General features: G+C 41.7%; 1 protein-coding gene across 6 annotated transcripts in view; it reads left to right on the top strand.

Moving 5' to 3' along the window:
- The window catches only part of CEP44 (centrosomal protein 44), a 43731-nt gene that overhangs the window by 1116 nt on the left and 17248 nt on the right, over positions 1–25367 (top strand). For 5 of the 6 annotated variants that reach the window (XM_075860245.1, XM_075860241.1, XM_075860242.1 and 2 more), the window contains exons 2-5: positions 121–231; positions 1372–1519; positions 2493–2639; positions 24027–24134. In XM_075860245.1, coding sequence (XP_075716360.1) covers positions 143–231; positions 1372–1519; positions 2493–2639; positions 24027–24134 — 492 coding nt within the window. In that variant the 5' untranslated portion in view covers positions 121–142. The remainder of the gene's footprint in view (positions 1–120; positions 232–1371; positions 1520–2492; positions 2640–24026; positions 24135–25367) is intronic. The other variant, XM_075860247.1, reaches the window with a different exon arrangement.

The following is a 25367-nucleotide window of genomic DNA, read 5'->3' as shown; positions in this document are numbered from 1 at the left end:
CTCAGGAGATGTGGCCGCGGTATAATCCGCAGTAAGCCGGGCTGGACACGTTTCCGTCATCGGACTTGTAGATTTGGAATTTTCCAACACATTTTGAGATTGCTGTTCCTTTTGTTTCAGGATATTTCCAGACGAATATATCATGACCACAGGGGATGTAAAGGGAGTCCTCCGGAAACTAGAGCAGAAGCTCCGGTTACTGCATTATCCCGGGGATGTGGACTACTCCGGGTAAGACGGGTTCATCATTGTATTTTGATCTCAAAGGAATTGTCTGATAAAGACCCCTCCGGTCCATATTCCCTATCATTATCTATGAGCCCGCGTGGAGATCTGCTCAGGGGTCTCGTGTTCCGCTGGACGGGTCTATCCATGTAGCACTTGGTCGGCCCTTCACATGAATGACTGGCATGTAATACTAGACTTCACCCTAGCGATCCGCTGCGAACTCCAGGGGTTCCAGGAGCCAGATGTACAATGATCGGCTGATGTTTGGGGGTGTCTTTAGAGACGGGATTGTCGTCCTGAGAAAATCCCTTTAACCTGTTGCTGCCCTACAATGTATAATATAGGTGGTGTTGGAGTACAACATTTGCTTACGTCACAGTGCTGCCTGGGTACAAACCCATTAAACACTGCGATCAGTACTGATTGTAATGGTAATACAGCGGGAGGGGTCTTTGACATTAGAATTGTAATGCCATCAACAGGGTTTCCTTATAGGGATTCCGACAAGCAGCCTGGATCCATTAGTAGGACCCTGGCATCTTTTTGGTATGTCCTAAGAGTTGCCTATGTATATTTTTCTATGTAGCTTTAAAGGGGTTTTCCCACATACACATGTATCCACAGGACAGGGGATACATGTGTGATCGCTGGGGGTCTGACCACTGGGACCCCCAGCGATGAGAACGGGGGACCAAAAGTCCACCGAAGTGCTCCATGAGAATGGCGCGCAATCATTTCTATGGAGCTGCCAGAGACAGCGGTCCCGGAAGTCGATGGAAATTAATGGGGCGCTGGCCGAGCATGCACACCATTCTCATTGAGCACTTTGGGGGGACATTCGGTCCTCTGTTTTCCTCATCGCTGGGGGTCCCAGCGGTCAGACCCCCCCCAGCGGTCACACATGTATCCCCTATCCTGTGGATACATGCACTTTGTGGGAAAAACACTTTAATGTATCTTTAGGGACTAAAGTCATATTGGCTCAAAAAAGAAAACAAAACGCCTGATGGCCCCGAAGTTACAATTAGAGGTGTGTTTTTTTCCTTATCGATAAATTGATGTTTTAGTTGAGCTTTTTTTTTTTTATAGCTTTTTATTCCAGCCATTTTTCAGTCTTTTTTTTCTTTTTTTATGCCTTTTAAGGTTGGTGAAAGGAGACCCTGCAGCATCGCTCCCAGTTATCAGCTACACCTTCACTGGTTATTCCACCTGCATTGCAGAGATATTAGTGTCACTAGACATTGAGCTTGCTGCGAAGAGTGACCTGAGATTTATTGATGCCGTTTATAAGGTACATATTTTATTTCATTCCTCAGTGGATCATCAGCCCGAGCACGGTGACGCTAAGCATCAGTGGCTCCTTCGTGGCATCCTTAGGGTATGTGCACACACACTAATTACGTCCGTAAGTGACGGACGTATTTTGGCCGCAAGTACCGGACCGAACACACTGCAGGGAGCCGGGCTCCTAGCATCATACTTATGTACGACGCTAGGAGTCCCTGCCTCGCTGCAGGTCAACTGTCACGTACTGTAATCATGTTTTCAGTACGGGACAGTTGTCCTGCAGTGAGACAGGGACTCCTAGCATCGTACATAAGTATGATGCTAGGAGCCCGGCTCCCTGCACTGTGTTCGGTCCGGGACTTGCGGCCGAAATACGTCCGTCAATTACGGACGTAATTAGTGTGTGTGCACATACCCTTATATTACATGGATTTCATTTAAATGGCTGCTATTGGAGGCTACATTTCACCTGCACTGGCCGTTTCAACAATGTGTGATTGGCCGCAACTCCTTCCAGCAATAACCGCTGATCGCCGGAGGTTTCAGCAGCTGAACCTGCAGCAATCTGTTAATCGCAACTATGGCATTGACCGCTCGATCCCGCACTGTCCAATACTGCATTCCATAAGGAAAAAAATGAGAATAATCTGTGGACTCGGAGTCAGGTCTGTTTCGACCAACCTCGGAGCCTCTTTTTGCCTGATTGGTGGGAAGGGGAGATAATCTGGTGGATTTCGCTGCAGATCTGTAACCCATGTACCGTACCCACAGTGTTGCTATGGAACAGAATTTTTTGTGTGAAATTGAACAGAAGGAAAATGTTATTTTCCGTTGAGTTGGGCTGCTGATCTTCCACGTATAGGCTGTAGGGTTATATAGGGTGTCTGGCTATACTCCTGATTCCAAGAAGTGGGGTGTCCGGTAGCTGAAAATATAAATTCTATATCTAAGAAGTATCCATTTTATTGTTATTGCAGGTTCTCCGAGACGTCTTCCATTACAAGCCTGTATTAACAAAACAACAGTTTCTTCAGTGTGGATTTTCTGAGCGGAGGATCCAAACCGTTTGTGACATTATTGACTGCGCAGTTAAGAAACACAAAGAAATTGCAACTCAAAAGAAGGTACAGAAGTGATTTGACTTTGTTTTGTGTATCATGTATTTATTATGTATCGCCCATTCATTCCGTCCTGTTTGTGGGAAACATGTTCTAGTTGAAATATTTCTAAAAATGATGCAGGGTACTTTATAAAAACTAGTGTAAATACGTCCAAATGCACAATTTTTTTAATTACATTTTTTTTTTTACATTTTGTGAATTTTCTTTAAAAGGCTTTCTTCAATATGACAATCCCTATCTGATCTTTTAGGACATACAGATGTGGATACCTTGCTTGAGACCTCCATTTGTAAGCCAGAGAGGAAAACTGCTAACATAGGGCACCTCTCAATATCTGGCGAACACGGCTTGTCGACTTATTACATGGTCGGCCATTCATATGAATGGCCAGCATATTGTGCTGCGTTTGTATAACCGGGTTGTTTGAATGAAACGGCTGCTTTAAAGAGGACCTGTCACCTCTCCTGACGTGTCTGTTTTAGTAAATACTTGCATTCCCCATGAAATAATCACTCTGGAACATCTTTTCTTGGATCTCTACATTGAGCCGTTCCTCTGTTATTCCTTTTAGAAAATGTATGACTAAATTGACAGCTGGGCGTTACCAGTTGGGGGTGTGTCCTACACATACTGACACTGTCCAATCAGTGCTGACTATATCAGACTGTGTAGGAACACACCCACTTGACAAGAGGAATTGTAGCAACCAATTGTCAATGTATTAACCCCTTAATGACCAGCCTATTTTAAACCTTAATGACCAAGCTATTTTTTACGTTTTTCCATCGTCGCATTTCAAGAGCTATATCTTTTTTTATTTTTGCGTCGACATAGCTATATAAGGTCTTGTTTTTTGCGGGACAAGTTGTATTTTTTAATAGCACCATTTTGGGGTACATATAATTTATTGATTAACTTTTTTGGGGGAAAAAATAGACATTTCGCCAATTTTTGCGTAAATAAATCTGCGCCGTTTATCGTGCGGTATAAATAACACAATAACTTTATTCAGCGGGTTGTTACGATTGCAACGATACCAAATTTGTATAGATTTTTTATGTTTTACTACTTTTACACAGTAAAATTATTTGTTTTTGTGTCTCCATATTTGAAGAGCAATAACTGTTTTTTATTTTTCCGCTGATGCAGTTGTATGAGGGCTTTTTTTGTGGGCGTCTTGTAGTTTTTATTGGTACCATATTGGAGTAGATGCGACTTTTTGATCACTTTTTATCACATTTTTTTTAAAGGGAATAAGTCGCTAGAAAATGTTTCTTTTTTTTTTTTTTTAGTTAAACAGTTATTATATACATCATTAGACATTGTTCTAATTTTTTCACAAGTCAGGAAATAGTATAAATTAGATTCTAATTTATGACATTTCCCTGTGCTGGTCACTAGAGAGAGCAATTCCCAAAATTTCAGCATTGCATGTGGTAAAGCAACCTCATTGCTTTATGCTGCAAAATTGGAGAAGTCACACTCGCTCTAGTGTGCTCACAGAATCCCCCCTCCTTTATCCTGGCTAGTGCCAGGAGAAAGGAGGGGGTTGAATGTACAAACCTCCTACACTGTGTGCTGCCATTTTTTGAGAGTATACACAGTGTAGTAGGCTTACATACAGTGGTAATCACACACTAAAACACAAACATAACTCACCTGCTGCCGCCGGTCCGTCCGCTCCTAGTGCTTGCTTCTAATCACATGTCTGGAAGCCGCGACCGGAAGTAGTCATCTTACTGTCCGGCCGCGGCTTCCGGTCCACAAGAAAATGGTGCCGGATGTCGCTCGGCCGAAGACCTTCCATTTGGACTGTATGGGAGCGGCGCATGCGCCGTTCCCACACAGACGGCGTACACCATAGTGAATGCGAACGGCTCCCGTTCGCATTCTCTATGGGGATGTATGTGCCGTATTCCATCTCTGTGTCGTTAATCGACACATAAGGAGATGAAAAAAAAAATGGCAGCCCCCATAGAGAAGTAAAAGTTAGAAAAAAAAAAAAAGTAAAACACATACACACAAATAAATAAAATGTATTTTCATAAAATACTAAAAGCAAATGAATATAAAAACATTTTTTTTCGCGACACCCTTCCTTTGAGGCTGGATTCACAAAAAAACGCAATATCTCCATTGTTTTTTATATATAATTTTCTACGGCGTTCACCGTGCGGGTTAAATAATGTAATAGCTTTATAGTCGGTCATTACGGACGCGGCGATACCAAATATGTGTACGTTTTGTTTACTTTAGTTTTTTTTAATAGTAAATATTTTGTAACTTTTTTACTAGTCCCACTAGGGGACTTTAATATGCGATCATCCGATCGCTTTTATAATACACTGCAATACTTCTGTATTGCAGTGTATTACTGCCTGTCTGTTTAAAATGGACAGGCATCTTCTAGGCCATGCCTCTGACATGATCTAGCAGGCATTCACTACAGGCAGACTTGGGGGGCCTTTATTAGGCCCCCGGCTGCCATTGGAGACAGACACTCGGCAATCTTATCACCGGGTGTCGGGATGAGAGGGAGCTCCCTCCCTCTCTCCAAAACAACTCCGATACGGCGCTCGCTATTGAGCGTCGCATCTGAGGGGTTAAATGGGTGAGATCGATACTGGTATCGATCTCACCCGTTCGAGCAGGGATGCCCCCAGCCCTCCGCTACCTCTGACAGCTGCGAGCAGGGAGATTTGACAGCTCCCTGCTCTGTTGTTCTGATGCAGCGCCGTGAAAATGCGTGTGCATCAAAATAAAGCCCGTTAGTGGCCGCCGTGAAAAGGCGTATTGGCGGTCACTAATGGGTTAATACATTTCTTGGGGGAATAAGGCTATGTTCACACGGGGTATTTTGCCGAGTTTTTGGACGCGGAAACCGCGTCGCAAAACTCGGCAGAAACGGCCCGAGAACGCCTCCCATTGATTTCAATGGGAGGCGTCGGCGACATGCCCTATCTTCGGGCGCTTCCGCCTCCGACCTCCCATTGACTTCAATGGGAGGCAGGAGAAAGCGTATTTCTCTCTGATTTATGCCCGCGGCGCTCAATGGCCGCGGCGCGATAATTGCCGCGAAAATCGGCGTGCAGGGAGAGGAATATCTGCCTCAAAGTTCCAAACGGAATTTTGAGGCAGATATTCCTCCCCCAAAATACTCCGTGTGAATATAGCCTAACAGAGGAACGGCCCACCACTAAGAAATGGTGCTCCAGAACTAGCAGCTCCGTAATATAATGGTATTATCGGAATAGCTCCTGATTGGAATGTACAATTTTTTTCTGACTTCCTTGTCAACTTTCATGAGACTACAAACTGAATTCCCAGTCTTGATCCCTGGTGACGACCGGCAGGAGAACTTGTGAGTGTTTGCAATTTCCCAACAACCTTTTTCAAGCGCAAATGCGAGTCCTTCCAGTAATAACCTCTTATATAAATTCTCCACCTAAGTTTTTTTTTTTTTTTTTTTGGAATAGCAGTTTAGTAACGCAGGCTGAGATGGGGATTGGTACGGTAAGAGGACTGCCAAGCTGCATTTGCCTTTCACCAAATTTCTTCTATTTTTGCTAGTTTGTCACATTTAAATGCTTCAGATCATCCAGCTAATATTAATATAAGATAATACAACACGAGTGAATGCAAAATGCAGCTTTTAAATGATAATTTCATTTACTGAGGATAAAGATTATTCCAATTCTATATCACCCATGTAAAAAAGTAATTGCCCCCCTAAACATAACTGGTTGTGCCCCTCTTGGCAGTAACAACTGCAATCAAATGTTTGCGATGAGTCTTTTACATCGCTGTGGAGGAACTTTGGCCTGCTCTGCTTTGCAATTTTTTTTATAATTCGGCTACTGCCCGTTTAAGGTCTTGCCTCAGCATCTCAATAGGATTCAAGACAGGACTTCTGACTCAGCGCTCCAAAACCTTAATTTTGTTTGTTTTGAGCAGTTCAGAGGTGGACTTGCTTGTGTTCTCATTGTCCTGCTGCATAACCCAACCGTGCCTTAGCTCCACGAACTGACGGGTGGACATTCTACTTCAGGGTTTTCTGATGGAGGGCAGAATTCATGGTTCCACCAGTTATGACAGGTCATCCAGGCACTGCAGAAGCAAAGCAGCCCCAGACACGTTTGACTGTCGGTATGATCTTATGGTGGAATGCAGTGTTCGTTTTACATCAGATGTAAAAAGACCCACGTCTTCCAAAAAGTTCCAATTTTAACTCGTCGGTCCACAGAATATTATCCGAAAAATATTGAGGGTCGTCTAAATGTTCTGTGGCAAATGCGAGGCGCTCTTTTGTGTTATTTTTTTTTTGTCAGCAGTGATTTGCGCCCTGAAACTCTCCCATGGGTGCCATTTTTGCCCAGTGTCTGTCTTATGGTGGAATCACATACCTTAACTGAGGTAAGTGAGGCCTGCAGATCTTTTACGTGTTCATCTGGGTTATTTTGTGATCCGGATGAGTCGTCGTTGCGCTCTTGGTGAAATTTTGGTAGGTCGGCCACTCCTGGGAAGGTTCATCAGTGTTCCAAGTCCATTTGTGGATAGTGGGTTTCACCGTGGTTCACCAGAGCCTTAGCAATGGTTTGTAACCCTTTCAAGACTGGTAGATTTAAATGAGTTTGGCATCTGTATTTGATTCTCTTGATAACGGGGCATCATGTGCTGCTTTTTGAGACCTTCTAGTCTTCTTCACATTGCCAAGCAGGTTCTTTTACTTGATGTTTAAATTCAACACGTCTGGCAGTAATCATGCCTATGCTTGGCTAGTGAAACTGAACCCAATTGAATTTGGTTAACTGGTTGATTTGTTAGCTAAGGGGGCAATTACTTTTTCAGGGTTCACACTTTGCTGTCAAAATAAGTTTTCTTGCCTCAAGTCTTTTATGCCACGATTTTTGAATTGCGGTGAACCCAGCGTCAAGGCCAGGTAGGGCTGAAAAGTGTTTTTCCTTCAATAAATAAGATAATCCTTTAAAAACTGCGTTCTACTAATATTAAAGTAGTTTAATGATCTGAAGCATTCAAGTGTGACAAATACGCAAAAATAGCTAACTTTTTCACAGCACAGTATGCAGAGTTCAGTCATATTTATAAGTCTGGTTGTTATGCAATGTATCCATAGCAACCAGTCTTTCTCGCATAACATGGTCTTCAACTCAAGTCAGAACACTCGGCACAAATAAGTGGCAAGGAGGCTTTGCAGTATTTCAGAATTGATTTTACTCTATTGTTATATAAGCAGTATCCTAATGTGATATGTGGGGTTTTGCTTGACTGTCCAATAGTAACTTAAAAGCTATGAACACCTTTGAAATCGCGTTTTGTTTTTTTTAAAATAAAGTGTATTTGGTGCAACTTTCCTAATTCTTTTTATTAAAAATAATTTTTACTTTGAGATACAGCTTCTTTGTATCCTGTATACAGAGCAGCTGTATCTAGCGCTGAAACCTGTATCTATCAGGTCAGTGGCACTGATGGGTACAGTGTCAGCGGGTCCTGCGTGATCCACCTGTTCTCGATCACATCTAAGTTATGAACTTAGATGTGATCGGTAACTGCTTGATCCTGCGTGTTAGGCACACGCAGTGCCTGCTGTCATTGAACCCGTCAGTGCCACTGACCTCACGGATTCAGGTCTCAGCTCGCTAGATACAGCTGCTCTGTATACAGGATACATAGCAGCTGTATCTCCAAAAGTTAAAAAAAATTTTAAATTAAAAAGTATCGTATTTTTTGGACTATAAGACGCAGTTTATGTCTTAGAATCTGAGCTGCAATCTCCTGCTGCGTCTTCTCCTGAAGGCAAACAGTTGCCAGGAGACTGAGCTCAGAGCTTCAAAGGTCCTTGCAGTGCGGTGTAATGGGAGCATGTCCTGTGCTGTGTGTAATAGATCTGTGTTGTTTGCTCACTGAACAATCCCATTTTATACACCGAGTTCTATCAAATCTGACTGTTCAGTGAGCAAATAACACAGACCTTTGTACACACAGCACAGTAAATCTGATCCGCAAGGACCTTCTAGCCACGCCCCCATCTATGCACAGAGCAGCAAAAAGAGCGGATCGTTCACCCCTGCCACTCCACACCTCTGATGTCTGGTGAGTTGAGGGGAGGGTGAGAGTACTATAACTGCCAATATCTTGTATTTCTGTGTCTGACCTGGTTATGGGGCACTGTGGTACCCTATTGCCTCAATATTACCCAGGAAATGTACAGTTAAAGGCAAATCCTTTTTTTTTTTTTCTCCTATTTTATGCTACAATTTATGGGTGCTTTTATGGTCCAGTGTATCCTATATTCCGTAAAAATACGGTGTTTAGAAAGTTGCACCAATCACACGGATAGACATTTTTATTTAAAAAAAAAACAACTATTACAAAGGTGTACATCGCCTTTAACCACTTAAGGACCGGCGTGTAGACTTTTTACGTTGGACGTTTGGGGTAGTTATTCTGAAGCGCTGCCTTTTCACATTGGTACTTTAAAAGGACTTTTCCTGCTTCGTGCGGGGTGCTCCCGTAGCCTGGGCTGTTGCTATCAGCCTCTGGCTTCAGGGCAACCATCGGAGACCGAATTGAAACCCCTCGCTTTAAAAAATATTTAAGCTCTCACTCCACTGGCACCCCGCGTGCAGCCGATGGTTTCTATTGCAGCCTGGGGGCTAACAAAGGCCCCCAGGTCTGCCTTTAGTGATTGCCTGTTATGCCATGCCAGACGCCTGTCAGTTTTACACTGCCAGGCAATAATACACTACAATACAGAAGTATTGCAGTGTATTATAATAGCGATCAAAAGATCTCACCATAAAGTCCCCTAGTGGGACTAAAAAAAAGTTAAATAAAGTTTGAAATAAATAAAAGTCCCAAGTAAAAAAAAAATGTAAAAACAATATTTTCCCATTATGAAAAAAAGTTACTTATATTTGCTATCGCCGGGTCTGTAACGAACTCCACTATAAAACGATTACATTATTTAACCTGCACGGTGAACGCCATGAAAAACAATACCAGAATTGCTGTTTTCTGTTCATCCTACCTTCAAAAAAATTTGATAAAAAGTGATCAAATCGTCGCATGAACTCCAAAATGGTACCAATAACAACTACAAGTCGTTCCGCAGAAAAAAAGCCCTCCTACAGCTGCATCGGCCAAAAAAAAAAAAAGTTCTGGCTCTTAAAATATGGAGACACAAAACCAAATAATTTTGAAAAAAAACGTTTTTTTTATTGTGTAAAAGTAGGAAAACATAAAAAACCTATATAAATTTGGTATCGCTGCAATCGTAACGATCCGCTGAATAGTTGTTATTTATACCACACGACAAACGGCGTAAAATTAAGATATTATTTGTTCTAGTACCCCACTAAAAAAGTTAATAAGTTAATAAATAAATTATATGTACCCCAAAATGGTGCTATTAAAAAAAACAATAAAATACAACTTGTCTGTAAAAAAATTCTCTGTTATTAAGGTTTAAAATACCTGCAGTATTTGGGGATTTTATTTATAAAAATACTGACCGCTTTATACAAATCCTCTATGGTGGATTTGTGTTTCATTGTCCATTTGCTCTGGAGACTATTAAGTGCTGATGATATTGTTTGTGGCCTAGGAAATGTGTTAACAATTTCCCCATTAACCTTGCCTTATTATGGGGAATGTATTGTACAGAGCAGGACTTCCATAGTGAAATAATGGCAATGGCACAAGTATTTGTGTTTATTTGTTTTCCTTTTGATATAATTTCCATAGTAAACGGCGCTTTTTTTCGTTTTACTAGAAGTTCTTTACCTAATCTATTCTGTCATGTTCTGGCCTGGTAATTACATCTACAGGGCAGGAGATTATTTCTCCAGTGTTTTTTTCTTGGCTTCGATACTTTTGATTTCAAATATTTCCTTTTGTAACACTATTAGTCTACTGTTTATTTAAAATCCTCAAATTATTTATTCATTTCCACCGTGGCTAATTCTACAACGTCGATATAATAAGTGATGTCATATAAGAGAGAACATGTAGAGTGTCTAGCCAAAGAAAACAAGCAAAGCTTAAATTGTAGCTCTTGTTTAAAGATACACAAACTAATATAAAATCTTTGTGTCTTCTCTTGAACACAAGAGAATACTTGTCATTTGTTCAGAAGCTCCCGAAATGTCAACCCAAAATAATGAAGAGAAAAAATATAAAAAACCATGTTTGGGCAGTATACATTGGTATACGTGATTCTACATCAGTGGTGGCCAAATAGTACATTGTGACCTACCGATTGATCTCATAGCTGCAGCAATCCTTTGTTAGGCCACCAAGCCGTTCTCTTGCTGGCTTCGACACCGGATTGAGAAAAGTGCTTCCGCGTAGGTTCATGTCCCTCTCTACGTACTTTTCTAGTGAAAGGCTCTGACTTGTGAGTCTTGTCCAGAGCTATTATCTGGTGTCATCGCCTCACACTCCCTGACTGCTAATATACACTAGTACAGAGGGCAGAAGGCATAACTGTCGAGCAAGTGCATTAAGCCACTAACTGTGGCTGCTATCCCTAGTATGTCCCCTATAAAGAGGCACCTAAAAATGGGCATGCAAAAAAAATGTCTGCAGCATTCTGTGTGCGCGCCACATGTGCGACTTTGTCTACGGATAGATGACTTAACTCAGGCGCCGCAAAAATGATTTCCTATATGTAAGAACTTTGGCCACTTATGGTCTAGATTAATGTTGCACTAGGGGCCACATCTATAATTGGCCATACACGTTAGATAAATATAGTCTCTCCTGAAAATTTCGTCAGGATTGGCCAACAATCTAGTGTGTAAGGTGGCCTCCCGTACCCTCCACCGACGGCAGATGTTGGGGTTACGTAGGATTGGGCATGTTGGATTTCAGCATGCCCGAGCCTTTGTTCCTGCGGGAGATAAGCCACTGCCAGAGGGGTCCGACAATGGCTTATTCCCCTCTCCCCATTGTAATAAATAGTCAAACCCAGTGTGCATGTTTATAGTAGAGTCGGAAGAAAAAATGAATTGGTCGTTTGGCTGACGGCTTTTTTTATGTGTATGGCCAGCTTTTCTACCTTCTGATATACAGTAATAACGTCTCTAAGCCCCTGAATAATCCTGTAGAAATCTAATTTAATTGCATCAGGTTAAAATTGACTGTGTGGGAAAAGTCCAAGTCTTCTGTTTTTACTGTATGAAGAAACCAGATTACTCAGAGCTTCACATGTTGGTGTTTGTACTTTGGGTGCGAATAATCAAGACTAGCATTTCATACGCCAGTTTTAAAATAAAGATCGCTAGAGTAAGATGCGCCTAATTTATGAAGAAGCGCATGCCTTTTATTAAATAACGCACATCTCTTGCCATCTGTGCGCCTGAAAGGAAAATCGACCCCAGCCACGAGCAGTTGTATCTTTTCCCTCCCTCCTACTAAGCCCCTCCCACTTTCTGCAAAAGTGTTGCGCACGGCACAAAAATAGAATTAGTACTTACCGGTAATTTGTTTTCTAGTAAACCCTCCATGCCCGCACAAAGGAGGTTGTACCTCCACCCCTAACAGGGACAGGAACACACCAGCGTTAAATAGCCCCTCCCCACCACAGTTTTTCAAATAACCGAATGGCATAGTATCCAACATATCGATTACTTTATAAACCTATTGGTAAGGTAAATCTACACATTGGGAGGGTAATAACGCTGCTGTTATGGAGGGTTTACTGGAAATCCAATTACCGGTAAGTACAAATTCAATTTTCTCAATGACGCCCTCAATAACCGCACACAGGAGAGTACCATATAAATATTACTAGGAAGAGATAACCGTTTGCAGGACTTTCCGACCAAAGGAAAGATCTAGTCTAATAATGTCTCACGAAGGTATAGGTAGAGGACCACGTGGCCGCTTTAAAATCTGTTCTATTGAGGCGTTGGATTTTTCAGCCCAAGATGTTGATATGGCTCTAGTAGAATGAGCGTTTCATTTATCTGGAAGGAATCTAGGCTGATGTAGGTAAGCTTCACAGGTGGCTTTCTTTATCCAGTTGGAAAGAGTTCTTTTGGAGGCCTTTTCCCTTTTATATGCTCCAAAAAGCTGGATAAATAAGCTTTGTGATCTATCCTCCAGTCTTTTGTAGCTGCCAAGTAGGCAAGTATGGTTGTCCTAACATATGTCTAATATATGGAAAGTCTCTTCCTCTCTGGTCTTGGAAAAAGGATGGAAGTATGGTCTCCTGTGACATGAAAATGTGAAATCTCCTTAGGTAAAAAAAAGTAGGATGAACTGCTTTCTTTCCATAAAAACTTTAACAAGTTCCATCCTACTATTAAACTCTCTCTCACCTACTTAACATCTCAAATACATTTCCCGGACATGACCATATACATGAGAAACCATAACCTACAAATCACAATCTACCATAAACCTACAGGCCGTCCAGCATATCTGAGATGGAACAGCTTCCATCCGAGACACACAAAGAAATCCATCATCTACAGCCGGGCTCTGCGCTACATACGGATCTGTTCAGACAGTGAAGACAGAAAACAACACCTGCTATCACTGAGGAATACATTCTTACAACAGGGATACCATCCAAGTATTATAGATGATCAGATCTACAGAGCAACAAGAACTTCAAGGAGCAATCTTCTGGAGTACAAAAAGAATGAAGACAACAGCAGGGTGCCCCTAGTGGTCATATACAACCCACAAATGAACATCTTGAGAAAAATTGCTGCTGATCTCCAACCTGTATTTAACAAAGACCATAAACTGAAGGAAATATTCCCGGATTTACCAACTCTCATACAAACAGCCACCAAACCTAAGGGTATGTGCACACGATAATGACCATTACGGCTGAAATTACAGAGCTGTTTTCAGGAGAAAACAGCTCCGTCATTTCAGACGTAATTGCTCGTACTCGCATTTTGCGAGACGTCTTTGACGGCCGTAATTTGGAGCTGTTCTTCGTTGGATTCAATGAAAAACGGCTCAAATTACGTCCTGCACTTCTTTGAAGAGGCAGTCATTTTACGCGTCGTCTTTTGATAGCGATGCGTAAAATGACAGGTCGTCTGCACAGTACGTCGGCAAACCCATTAAAATTAATGGGCAGATGTTTGCCGAAGTATGGAGCCGTATTTTCAAGCGTAAATCGAGGCATAATACGCCTCGTTTACGCCTGAAAATAGGTCGTGTGAACCCAGCCTAAGGAATCTCCTGGTCAGAAGTGCCCTCTCACCACCATCAGAGACTGGCACTTTCCCTTGCAACAGTAGAAAATGCAAGACCTGTACCAACATCTTATCATCAAACACCATCCAGATACCAAACACGCAGCAGGACTATAAAATCACTGGCACGTTCTCCTGTACATCCTCCAATGTAGTGTACATGATCCTGTGTACAAGGTGCATAGATAAAGGAATCTACATTGGTGAAACCATACAAAAACTACAAACCAGGATGAATCTTCACAGACATACAATAAAACAGGAGGTGGATACACCCGTGGGAAAACACTTCTCTGGACCGGATCACAGTTTGGCAGATTTAAAAGTCCTAATACTAAAGGGTCATTTTAAAAACAACAGAGAGAGAAAAATTTGGGAATTCAAGCTGATGATAAAATTCCAGTCATTGACACAAGGCCTCAATCTAACACCTGGATTTATGAGCCACTACATGGACACACGTCACATCCCCATCAGACTGACTCCAGATCCCTTATCTCCTAAGCGCTCACCCCTATAACCTCCGTTTTATTACCCCGGCTTATCTTAATGATGTATCACCTCATGTACTAATTGTCTTTGTGTAACATCTTAAATGTTGTGCTTTTTTCTAAGTCATTCATTTGTAAACTGCCTGAAGAAGGGGCCTCTGTGCTCTGAAAGCCGCATATATAATTTTTCTGGTTAGCCAATAAAGGTATCATACCTATAATGCTTTTGTGTTTTTCTGACACAAGTATTTAACATTGCATGTTTCTGGCGAACACGGTACTACACTATTTTTTTCTTTACTGTACTTCGTTAAATGGGTTCAAAAAGAGTGGATGTTAGACCTTCTTTTTTTTTTTAAAGGGGTTTTCCAGCCACTAAAAATTGATGGCCTATCCTCAGGATAGGCCATCAATAGTTGATGGGTCGGGGGTCCGGCTTTCGGTACCCCCGCCGATCACTGTTTTGATGGGGCCTCAGCACCCCTTCTCCCATTCTAGTTAAAAGACTGCAATACCTGTGAATCGCTGCTAAATGCGTGTCGACGACTCGTGGTGAGCAAGAAGAAATGAAAGGGAAGCAGCTCCTTCAAAACAGCTGATCGGCGGGGGCTCTGAAAGTCGGACCCCGACCCATCAGCTATTGATGGCCTATCCCGAGGATAGGCCATCAATTTTTAGTGGCTGGAAAACCCCTTTAAGGACAATATTTAGGTCTCGGGGATGACAAACCTGCTTACTAAGGGATAACCTATTAGCCCCTGAACAAAAATCTTTTGATCCACCTATCCCGTTTTCTAGACCTGGCTTTGATGGCTATATTACACAGCCACAGCCTGCTCTAATGGCGGAGATCAGAGAAACCTGATTGCCGCCACTATTGCCTTGAATGTCGCGATCAAAGCTGACCGCAGCATTCAAGTGAAAAATTAGAAGGGGGGGATACCCATCTGATCGCTCCACAGGGAACCCCTGTGATGTGATCTAGGGACATACCATATATGGGCAGACAGCCCAGGGTCCATTTAAGGACCCCAGGACTGTCTGACCATATTTCCTGGTAGGGCATACTTGGGTATCCCCTAACAACTGCCTGTGTACAATCAGTACACAGACTAATGTACTGGCATATAGATCTATGCCAGTACATTCAAGTTTAAAAATAAAGTAATGTGAAATAAAATTAAAAAAAAAATGCCCAAAAAATACATATACAATAAACATTAAAATAATTATAAATCTTAATACATAAAATATACACATATTCGCGACCGTAATAACCTGCACGATAAAATATATATAGTCAGTAATGATGTGTGCGCTGTCTGCTTTCTTTCACTTGTTAATTTGAGGCACGAGGTGTTATGAATTTTATACCTCCACTGACTGTGAGAAACATGATGGGGTTAATTACTATTAATGTAAGGCACACGGAGGTTCAAAATTCATCACACCACGTGCCTCACATCAGAAAACGGAAGGTCCTACCTTTTTTTTTTTATTATTGTTTGCAAAGTATTGTTTTGGTATAGAATATCAATACTACACAAAGCGTTTTTATCGAAGTCCAAATTCTGGTATCATGACAACACTACTTTACATCAGGATTTTTTTTTTTCCATAACGTACATTAGGGCTGGGCAAGTAATCTAAAAATAATCAAAACCGAAAATCAGCGCAGATAACAGACGTCCTCTTCACATTTAGTTTTTTTCTGTTCGGTTATTACTTGCTGCTCTGCCGTCAGTAACTGTATGCTATCCAATTAGAATTGCTGATATGTGATGAACATATCAGCGATTCTGATTGGATACATACAGTTACTGACGTTTGGGATAGCCAATGGCAGAGCAGGCTTAATGTGATGGCATCGCTACTCCTCCAGAACGCCGAAGGTATGGCTGTCTAGAGTGCAGGGATTGTCATTCGAAATCAACGAAAAATCGTTTTTCTAAATAAAAAACACTGCTGTGATCTACATTACAGCGCCGATCACATTATGCACAAGATAGGCCACTTATAATGTGGTGACAGAACCTCTTTAACACTTCCAGAACCGCTCTTCGTTCCAGGAAGTTGGATGAATGATTCTTTAGGTGTTGAGGCCAAACCCCCCCCCCCCCCCCCCCTGAAATGACAATTGGGAGGCAACTGCTCCCCAGCCTCTCCTGCTGGCATCTGTGGTGATGGCGGTCACAGGAAAGGGATGCCAAACTACTCCCTGATGCAAAGTTTTGTGGAGTCTCCACCAATTCGTTGGACAAAATTATTTTCTTGTCTAAAGATAATTTGATTTGTCCCATTTTGAAAGAACTAATACCTGTAGAGTCCTTGAGTGTGCCTGTGCCCATGGAATTGCCTGGATGCAGGAAGTCATGGAACCCAGTATGGACATTTTCTGAAATGCAGATATCTTTGCGATTTAGTATAGGTTTTTTCTCTGGAGGGAGGAATGACATCTGTTGATGTGAGTCCAGAATAATTCCCAAAGCGGTTTTCTGGGAGGAAGGAGTTGGGTTGAATTTCTCGTGGTTTATGAGCCATCCTAAACCCTGAACTATCTGAGAAATTTGATAAAGGTGTATGGAAAGAGGAGACGTTGAGTTAGTACTAACCGGTCGTGTAGCTAAGGTATTCTGTTAGTAGCGTTCCTCAGTAAACAAGGTACGGTCTCATTATTTTCGTGAATATACAGGGAGCAGAGGATATTTCAAATGGAAGAGCATTCAACTGAAAGTGTAGTATGTTGTGACCTTGTAGGATGGCAAATCTGAGGAATTTGCGATATTGTGGATGCACTGGGCTTTGGTAGTATGCCTCCTGTATGTTGATGGTTGCCATAGAGTCGTTCAGACCTATTTGTGCATTGGATGATCTGATTGATTCCATTTCGAACTGATGATCTATTACAAACTGATTTAATTGTTTTAGGTTTTATAATTTTTTCAAAATCGCCACTGTTTTTTTTTCACAAGAAATAGACTGGAATGGTGGCCTTGCCCTATTTCTTCCACTGGCACTGGAGATATTACTTCCATCTTTTGTAATTTTTGGATTCACTTTATCAGGGATAGTTGCAATGTGCTGGATGGGAGAGAAATTATCACAAATTTTTTGGGGGGGGGGGATAAGAAGAGAACTTGATCTTGTAACCCTCTTCAATGGTTTTTAGGATCCATTTGTGTTTGGTGATATGTTTCCACTGGGGAAGGAATTTTGATTACCTGCCTCCCACTCTTCTGGCATCATTGTCTGTCTTGTCTATTCTGGTTAAAGAAAACATTTCTTCCTCTACCCCACTTTGCATAACTCCAACGACCTGTTTTCACCCTTTCCTCTATAGTCTTGACTAGTTACGAAAGGGACGGCATTATTTTTTTTTTCTTTGCTATTTTCGGCTCTGACAGTGTTTTTTTCTTTTTGTCAGCAGCTTTCTCTAATATAGTATCCAGGACAGGACCAAAGACATATTCCCCTTGGAAAGGCAAGGCACACAATTATTGTTTGGAAAGTTGATCACCGGTCCACGTCCTAAGCCACAGAGAGTGTCTGGTGGTGTTCGATAGATTGCCAGTTCTGGCTGCCACTCTTACTGATACTGCTGAGGCATCTGCTAGATATCCAGTAGCTTTCTGGAGGAGCGGTAAGGAGGCTACGATATCCTCTCTGGGGGTTCCTTCTTTTAAGTGGTCTTCTAGTTGGTTAAGCCTCCTCTACATTACTCTTGCTACACGTGTGGCACCGACGTTAATTTGTTGAAGAGCTGCTGAGGTTTCCCAGTTTTTTTTCAACAAGCTGTCAGCCCTCCTATCCAAGGGATGTTTGAATTGGGAGGAGTCTTAGAAAGGTAAAGTGTTGTTTTTTTTACCCACTTTAGCGACCTGTATGTCTATTTTGGGGACATCTGACCAACCCTTAATGTCTTCATCATCCAGAGGGAACCTGTCTCTTATCTCTTGGAAGGGATAACCTTTTCTCAGGGTCTATCCATTCCTCTTCTATAAAGGCTTTTTTTTTTTTTAAATCAAATAATATTTTATTAAGTTTCCAAGAAATTATACAAAACACAACTTAACATAAAGAAAAGAACCCCCCCCCTACACAGATATATATGTATATTTCATTCATCGTACATAAGGAAGGTAAATTACAGTGGTAAGCATGTAATACAAAAAATGACAAATTGACACAGACCGTGCACAATATATTCCTCAGGTTTAAGCATACCTACATGGGACATCGCAACAGGAAGACCTCCCTCGTTAAATATAACCTCACATTTGCATCATCTGTGTCCGTTCTGGCACATTCAACCGTGGTCCTCATATAGCGTCAAATTTTTGTAGCATTTCGTTTAACATACACAGACCTCTCCAATACAATAATTTTGATTACCTTAATAATAAACTCTCTCCTAGTCGGCGGGGCGTCCTGTATACAATGTAATACAATTAATTTTCTTGCTATATAAAGTAGCAATTTGACCATATTCGGTAATGGCACATGAGTAAGACAGCCCAGTATTCATTCTAATGGAGAACATATATGTATCGTTAATTGCTTTTATCAAACAAGACCGATATGATGTTAAACGTATGCAGGACCACAACATGTGAAAATGTTCAGCTCCTTCCTCCGAGCATCTTGGGCAAGTAGAGTCACCACGAACTCCTATATTGAAGAGAAATTTAGGCGTCCTGCAAATTCTAGGAATAATATATATTTGAGGAATGCGCCCGGCCTCACTAAGAGAGTCGTGTGGTACAGCCCCCAATATAGCAGACCATTGGTCATCCGTAATGGGGTCCGTATCACGTTCCCATCTAAGAGAGTTAAGCAGTGGATGTTTGTCCAAATTTTGTTCCTAGTAATAACTGGTATAGAGAAAATATAACACCAGAAGTATCTGTTCCGGTCCGTAATATAGATATCAAACCATTGTAAGGTCAGATCAATGAGTTTTCGTTCATATGCATGTCGTAATTGTAAATATTGGTAAAATTGAACATTTATTGAGGTCAAATTCATCCTGAATCTTGATCCATTTTAAACACACCATCATGTAATAGTTGAGACAATCGAGAAATGCCAACGGACCTACACCCCTCGAATCCTTCAAGGAAGAGGAACTCCTGCAGTGCCCGATTGCCCCAGAGAGGCGTAAAATCTGTACACATCCTTATATTCCTAATCTAGTAGACCTACCAGCCTCAAAACTGAAATCAGGACATATAAACCAAATTGCAATTGTAAAACGGAACCAGTGGAATTCAGTGGTATATTCTCCCCCCAACCCTTGAAATGTTGACACTGAGATGCAGCAAAATATAGCCAGGGCTTAGGTATAGCCAGCCCTCCTCCATGCTTTGGTCCAATTTAAGTCTAGGGTGGCCCCTTCGCCAAAGTAAATCCCAGAATAGTGTGTTAATGTGATAGAAATTATTCAGGGGAATCCACACAGGAGCATTATGCAGAATGTACAGTAACTGCGGCAAAATATCATCATTTTGATGAGGTTGGCTCTACCTACCACCGATAGATATAGTTTTCACCACGCAGTTATTTTCATCTTGAATTTAACCAAAAGGGGTTGTAAGTTCAAAATTATATATTCTGATGGAGAAGCCGAAACCTCTATCCCCAAATACTTACATTTCTGCATAGTATGGATTCCCCCCGCATCATAGGAATATCATGCAGTGGATCAACAAGGAGCAAGCTGGATTCGTCCCAATTGATATTAAACCCTGCTAGTGTACCGAAATGCTCTATAGGGGTCATTACTGCTGTCAACGAATCACTGACATCCCCTAAAAATAGAAGCATGTCATCCGCATATAGTACTACTTTTTCCTGTAGAGATCCATAAACGAACCCTTTAATATCGCTAGAAGCATGTAGGGTTGTACGATATATCGAAACTTGGATACTGTTTTGATGCCGTGCACCCTCAAACGGTTCGATACCATTATTTCATGTATTTCTATTAGGGATTCACGATGCATCGAAGTTTCGATACTCTGCATCCCCAAACGGTTAGATACCGTTATTTCATGTATTTCGATACTTAGCTTTGCGGCCGCACAGCTAAGTATAGTAACACATGAATGTATGAGAGCAGGGCTGCGGCTGTGTAATACAGCCATTGCCCCGCTCCGGAATTCTGATAACAAGTGCGCCGGGTTAGGATGATGTGATGTGGCCAGCGCTGCACTAATGAGCGTCGGCACTGAAGACAAAACATGACGGGCGCACTGCAAAACACCCCCGTGTTCTGTCCTCAGTGCCTGAACCGCCGCTCATTAGTGTAGTGCCGGCTGCATCTCCTCATGCTGACCGCGCGCGCACTTCCTGTCAGGAGCGGGGCAATGGCTGTATTAGACAACCGCAGCCCTGCTCTAGAACGGTGGAGATCAGAGAAACCTCTTATCTCCGCCGCTATTCCCCTGAATGCTGTGATCACAGCTGACTGCAGCATTCAGGGGAAAATGAGAAGGGGGGATGCCCCTTGGATCGCGTCACAGGAATCCCTGCAATTGAGGAACATACCATATATGGGCAGACAGCCCAGGGTCCATTGAAGGACCCCATGGCTGTCTTACCATATTTCCTGTTAGGGCATACTTAGGTATGTCCTAACTAACAACTGCCTGTGTACTATTAGTACACCGGCTAATGTACTGGCATATAGATATATGCCAGGACATTACAGTTTAAAAATATAGTAAAAACATAAAGTAATGTTAAATTTAAAAAAAATATACACACACACCTTTTTTACAATAAACATTAAAATAAGTCTCAATACATAAAATATACACATATTCGGCATTGGCGCGGCCGTAATCACCTGCACAACAATTTTTTTGCATCATTTATGATTTGTACGCTGTAAAAAAAAAAAAATAACTGCTTTCTTTCACATATTGTGGGGCACGAGGTGTGATGAATTTAACCTCCTTGTGCCTCACATTAATAGTAATTAACCCCATAATGTACCTTACACATTAACCCATTATGACTGAGAAACATGATGGGGTTAATTACTATTAATGTGAGGCACGTGGAGGTTCAATTCATCATCACACCACGCGCCTCACATCAGAAAATGGAAGAACTTTTTTTTTTTTTTTTATTACTGTTGGCAACGTATCGAATTGGTATAGAAATCGCAATACTAAATGAAGTATCGGTATCTAAGTCCAAATTCTGGTATCGTGACATCCCTAATTTCTATACTAAGCTGTGCGACCGCACAGCTTAGCATTGTAACACATGAATGTATGAGAGCGGGGCTGCGGGTGTGTGATACAGCCATTGCCCCACTCCTGAGTCCTGACCAGTGCGCGCGCTGTCAGCATGGTGTGATGCGACCAGTGCTGCACTAATGATTGCCGGCACTGAAGACAGAACATGGCGGCCAAACGGCAAAACACCCCCATGTTCTGTCTTCAGTGCCGGCACCGGCCGGCCGCATCACCTTATGCTTACTGCACGCACACTTATTGTCAGGAGCGGGGCAATGGCTGTATTACACAGCTGCAGCCCCACGGCGGAGATCAGAGAAATCTCTCATCTCCGTCGCTCTTCCCCCTGAATGCTGCGATCAAAGCTGACCGCAGCATTCAAGGGGTAAATGAGAAGGGGGGATGCCCTTTGAATCGCATCACAGGGAATTCCTGTAATGCGATCGAGAGACAGCCCAGGGTTCATTGAAGGACCCCAGTGCTGTCTGACCATATTTCCTGTTGTTAGAACATACCTAAGTATTCCCCCATCAGTACACAGGCTAATGTACTGGCATATAGATATATGCCAGTTCATTGTTAAATGAAAAATGAAACATTAAAATAAGTCTCAATCCCTAAGATATACAGATATACGGTATCGTTGCGACCGTAATAAATTTACAGCATCATTTATGATGTTTACGCTGTTATAAAATAAAAACTGCTTTCTTTCACTTCTTAATTTGAGGCACGAGATATTATGAATTTTGAACCTCCATGTTCCTCACATTAATAGTAATTAACCCTGTCATGTACCTCACACATTAACCCAATGTTGTCCATTAGCAACATCATGGGGTTAATTACTATAAATGTGAGGCACTTGGAGATTCAAACTTTATAATACCACGTGCCTCATCAGAAAATGGAAGAACTTTTTATTTTTATTATTGTTGACAAAGGTATCGAGTATCGCAATACTACACAAAGTATCAGTATCGAAGTCCAAATTCTGGTATCGTGACAACCCTAAAAGCACGTATATTCGCCGCCAGCGGCTCAACTGCAATGGCGAACAACAAGGGTGATAATGGGCACCCTTGCCGAGATCCTTGTTCAATGATAAACTGGCCTGATAGTCCCCCATTCGCCCTAATATGAGCCTTGGGACTGGAATAGGGTACATTAATCCACAGTATAAAAGAGCCAAATCCCATAGCTTCCAAGGTGCACCACAAATACTGCCATTCCACGAGATCTAATGCCTTGCCGTCATCTAGAGACCAGATGGCTCTTTCCCCTATATTATCCGTCTTCAACACAAGATTTAGAAACAGACGTCTCAGATTGATAGCAGTGGATTTTGTCGGTATAAAGCCCATCTGGCCAGGGTGTATAAAAGTAGATATAACTTTATTTAAGCGTAAAGCCAGGACTTAACACCTGCCATAAGCAGTGAGATAGGGCGGTAAGATTCCGCTAACTGTGGGGTTTTCCCTGGTTTCGGAAGAACCACTATGATGGCTTCTTGCATAGAAGGTGGTAAGGAACCATGTGTCAGGGAATATTGGAAAACTTCCAATAGTTTAGGTAACAACTCTTTTTTGTGATCATTTTTGTAAATTTCTGCAGGCAAACCATCTACCTCAGGTGCCTTATTAGCCATTTGCTTAACAGCCACTTCTAACTCCCCCAGTGTAAGTGGGGCATCTAAAAAAATCTAATTTCCTCTATTCTATGTTCCAGTCAGGAACGCACAAATGTCATTTTCAGTGGGATGCACATTGGAAGCATAAAGACCAGTGTAGAACCGCTCCAAAACCCCTAAAATATCTGAGGTCTTAGTCACCAAAATACCCTGGGTTGCTTTTAGTGCCCCTATGTGGGATATCCCGCTGCTGAGCCTTTGCTACCGTAGCCAGCATATCTCCAGCTCCCCCCCCCCCCCAGAAAACTGGCGCAGAAGTAGTAATAACTTCCCCAATGTGTTCTGGTGTCCATAATTCAAGGATCATGGCAATATATTACGAGTTGATCCTTTTTTTTATTACTGGTTATACAGTGTTTACAATACATTGTTTGATGGGTATTTTTTATCTAATGGGCTAAAGAGCAGGTTCCCCTAAAATCGGACACCGCAGTCCGAGTCCGTGAGTTGTTCTCGTCTGTCCAGTTGTTAACACTTCATTTCAGCTGTTTTGTAGTCCTGTTTTTGGGGAAAGTAAGATTGTTTTTTCACATTATGTGCATGTATTTTTTCAGAGCCAGTGCTAAGCTATAAACTTGAGTTGTGCAGACGTTTGACTAAGGCTTGAACACCTCCTCTATTCATATATGCATTTACATTTGTTAGTGGAAGGATTATTGGATGTGCTTTTTTATGTAGTAAAATTAATTTGTGTTTTTTTTTTTTTTTGCTCTTTGTTTTTAAAGGCTAAATTTCAGCCAGTTAAGAAAATATCTTGTATTAAAGATAAATGTGAAGCATTTTATCCTGGAGAGATTTGTGAAAAATCCATGAAGCCTGAAAAAGAAAATCTAGTAAGTAATTCCATTATAAGAACTTTCCAGGAAAGATGAATTTTCTTTTTGTCCTTTCCAAAAAAACTGGCGATTTTAAAGGGCATATAGATCAGACAGACCCTTTTATTTGGGGGCTTCTAAACAAGGAAATCAACGCTGCGCTGAAACCTGCGTCTTCTGGTGTATTATCGATAGCCTGACATAAAAGTGTCTATTTGTATTGTATGAAAATCATATTTACTCTACCAGTTTGGTAAAATTGTGTTTATCTATTATTATACTCGCATCAAATGCTGATCCCTGTAGAGCAAACGTTGTACGCTTATGTTTCTTTGGAAATGATAAAATTACAGTTCAGTGTTTCTAAGCCAAGTCTTCTCTAACACAAATAAATTACAAATGATTAAAGTAACCCCAATACTATAATCCGACTCTGCTGCATATTGAAGGCACAGTATTCGGACATTGCATGTGCACCCCATAGACATGGCCTGTACCACCTTTGGGAACCCACTCTGTAGTACATAGTTCTTGGCTTTCTAGGGTCTCTTGTTCTCAAATACATAAAATCTGATTTCTAATATTTTACATAGAGAATGGGTGAAATTTATTAGGACTGACGTTCCATAATACGAAGACGGTTGGAATAAAATGTGGTTCATTTATTAAGAGGCGCGCGCTTCTGGTGTAAATGATAGTAAACGTGTCGGGCCACGGTGATCCCGCGCCTTCTGCAAAGCTCCGCCCACTGTGTTGGGAAAGTGGCGTGAGAGAGGGAAATATTCTCTGCAAATTTCGACATATGTGCCGTTTGGGATTTTGTCGCTGAATCCCCCCCCCCCCCCCATTATGTCTTCTTTTTATAAACATCGACTGTATTCACACACACACAGATTTTGCTGTGCAGCGTCCAGATGTTGCGCTGTGGTGATTGAGATTTTATGGAATACATTTTTATAAAATGCACTAGAAAACTGCGCGGTGCCGTATTAGGCTGTGTTCACATGTGCTCCGGACGTTACATTAGGGGCGTTCATCGCAGATTCAACAAGAAATGCTGGAAAAAATAGCACCGCATTCTGTGCTATTCTTTTCTAGTAAAATGACAGAAACCATGACAAAAAAAATAGCTTCGATTTGGAGCAATTGGTGTCTGTCTTTCAGAGGATACAGCAATTCCGTTTTTATTCGTATGATGAAACAGAAAACTCAGAATTGAACGTAGATGTAAACGTAACCGAATTCATTTAC

This window comes from Rhinoderma darwinii, chromosome 1 (genome assembly GCF_050947455.1).
Source record: "Rhinoderma darwinii isolate aRhiDar2 chromosome 1, aRhiDar2.hap1, whole genome shotgun sequence".
In the NCBI taxonomy this organism is placed as follows: Eukaryota; Metazoa; Chordata; class Amphibia; order Anura; family Rhinodermatidae; genus Rhinoderma; species Rhinoderma darwinii.
Note: the sequence above shows the minus strand (reverse complement) of the source record. Positions and strands in the feature narration are given on the sequence as shown.